The sequence below is a fragment of the Schistosoma mansoni genome, chromosome 1 (genome assembly GCF_000237925.1).
Source record: "Schistosoma mansoni strain Puerto Rico chromosome 1, complete genome".
Classification (NCBI taxonomy): Eukaryota; Metazoa; Platyhelminthes; class Trematoda; order Strigeidida; family Schistosomatidae; genus Schistosoma; species Schistosoma mansoni.
The window spans coordinates 53,195,239-53,197,571 of NC_031495.1; the positions used below are offsets into that span (position 1 = coordinate 53,195,239).

The 2,333-nt window shown below is 27.7% G+C and overlaps 1 protein-coding gene and 1 non-coding gene across 2 annotated transcripts in view; one reads left to right on the plus strand and one right to left on the minus strand.

Annotated features, from left to right (window-relative positions):
- Positions 1 to 858, minus strand: part of Smp_154730 (rna-binding protein musashi-related) — a gene marked incomplete at both ends in the record, with an annotated part of 72,290 nt that extends 71,432 nt beyond the window's left edge. The window contains one exon of the mRNA XM_018794837.1: positions 626 to 858. Within this exon, the coding sequence (XP_018649209.1) occupies positions 626 to 858 (233 nt within the window). The remainder of the gene's footprint in view (positions 1 to 625) is intronic.
- A 513-nt stretch (positions 859 to 1,371) lies between these two features.
- Smp_tRNA_02305_Gln_TTG.1.1 lies at positions 1,372 to 1,437 on the plus strand. The gene has a single exon. It is a non-coding gene (tRNA).
- Positions 1,438 to 2,333: the final 896 nt, after the last annotated feature.

Sequence of the window (2,333 nt, forward strand, 5' to 3'; positions counted from 1 at the left end):
CCTTCTCTTCCAATTAGTGTTAGTTTATAATCGATGTCATTATATAATTATTACGTAACGTATCTACTCCATGAGTGTTATTTAATTATTGTAAATCATATATATATTAGTGTAGAGCCATGATGAAAAACTAATTGAAAAGAAATTTCTTCGCTCGATTCGTTCCTTTTTATTTCTATTCATAAAAGTATACACAATTTTTATGGACGTTTAAAAAATAATGAAATGTAATGGAGGTGTGTCATTAGAGTTTTAATTCTATACTCATTATTTAGTTTAAGTCTCATAGTTGCTTATTACATAACAGATTTAGAGTGTAAAACATAATATAGACCTTTATGAAATTGTACAAGATATTAGTTTTCCTACCATACTTACCTGGATGACAATATAGTTAAGTATCAGTTACATATTGGTAATAATCAATAAATATTACAATCGTTAATAAGTTTGGACATTACTCAGGTTTCTCTGAATACCTGACTCATGCATTATACTAACAATTCAAAATGAAAAGAATCACCTTTCAATCCTTAAATTAAACTAGATGTTAAACATGAATTCGGGTGAAAAAAATTACTTTTGGTAAATTCTATACAATAGTACTAACAATTTATAAACTTACCCTGGATCATTTGAATCAGCGGTAGATTCTATGACGAGAGATGTTTGTCGTTTGGTTAATGCTAATTTTGTATAAGATTCAGTTAGACTTTCTGTTGTTGTCGTTGAAGTAGTTTCTGGACATAATGCCTCACCGTTACTACTACTTGTTGTACTTGTTCCATTACTATTCATATCACCAACAGCTGAATCATCTGATGGACTAGCACTTGGTTTTGGACGATTAAGAGTCATTTCGGATATATATATATATATTTATTTTAAAGATTGATAATATTAAGTTCCCAAATCAATTTAATTTGAAAAATTTACAAATCCCAGAGTGTGTTAGTTATAACAAATTGTTATGAGTAACAATTATGAAATTAGTTAAATCTATTTACACAACAATTAGAAGCATGGAATAACTACGCCACTAAATGATAAATACTACAAAGCAACTAATACGCTGTTAACTAAAGCGTATTGTAATATATAATTGTAAAATGTGTTCTTATTTTGGTAAAGTTATACAAACTGATGCATTCTTAATCAAAAGATAAATAATAACCAATCGTTAGACAAGAATTTTATGAAATGTCATGAATTCTAAAATATTACTGGTTTATAATGATGTAGTTTAGTCAAATATTCTAAATGAATAGACCAATCATAATTCATTAAAATGGAATGAATTTTAAACTATACATCTCATATCAATTGGATAATGAATTTTTAAACATTAGAATATGAATATAATTCATATAATTCAGCCAAGTGGATAAGGCGATGGCGTTTGAAGCGAACGGTAATGGGTTCGAGTCCCAGGGTGAACATCGACTCTGAGATGCAGGTACATCCAGGTGACGAGTCCCAAATAGGTCGAAACGCGCGTCCTGGATTCCACTACTAGTCACTATCCATCTTTGCTTACAATATAATTCAATGTTTAAATATTTTCATCCAAATAAAATTGATATTAGAGTTCAAAGATTAGCAAGATGAAAAATTTCAAGTTTTATAAAAAATAAACATTAAAAAAAAATTAGGTTAAATTTAGGTGTAATTAATCAATACAGTTTTGTATCTATGGTTTGTTATATTTTAATAACTATGGTAACATTCCCTAAATAACACTAATAATAGTATTATAGAATATTCGAAATATACCCATGATATTATTAGACTAGTAATATTTTATATATGAAACCGGAAGTATTTAACAACCATAGAGCTTCAAGTGAAACAGTTTCCATATATATATATATATATATATATATATATATATCAAAGTTGACATAATGATTCATGTTTATTTTTCTGATATTTTTCTGATAGAACAATAGATTATCAAAAACTTGTATCTTCATACTTGATATTCCTATTCGTATCGTTTGGCACAGTGACTTCAGTCAAATGATGTTTTTTTCAAAAAAATTACTTTTCAAAAACATCAGAAAACTAATATGAAGCATTAAGAAACCACGTTACCAAGTGATGAGACTTTTTTGTAAGCAACTCTAAATTCAATAAGTATTCATAAAGCGCCAGATCATGTTTTTCATGAATTCGGCTATTGTATTTATTTATAACTAATCAGCATATTATATCTATATTTGTCAAGGGAGCCCTTGCCTTTACTAAACTATTGACACCTCGTATGCTTTATAAGTCAAAACAATCTTTAAATAAGCCAATATAAGCTGAAAATTATTGCACCATTTTCAAGA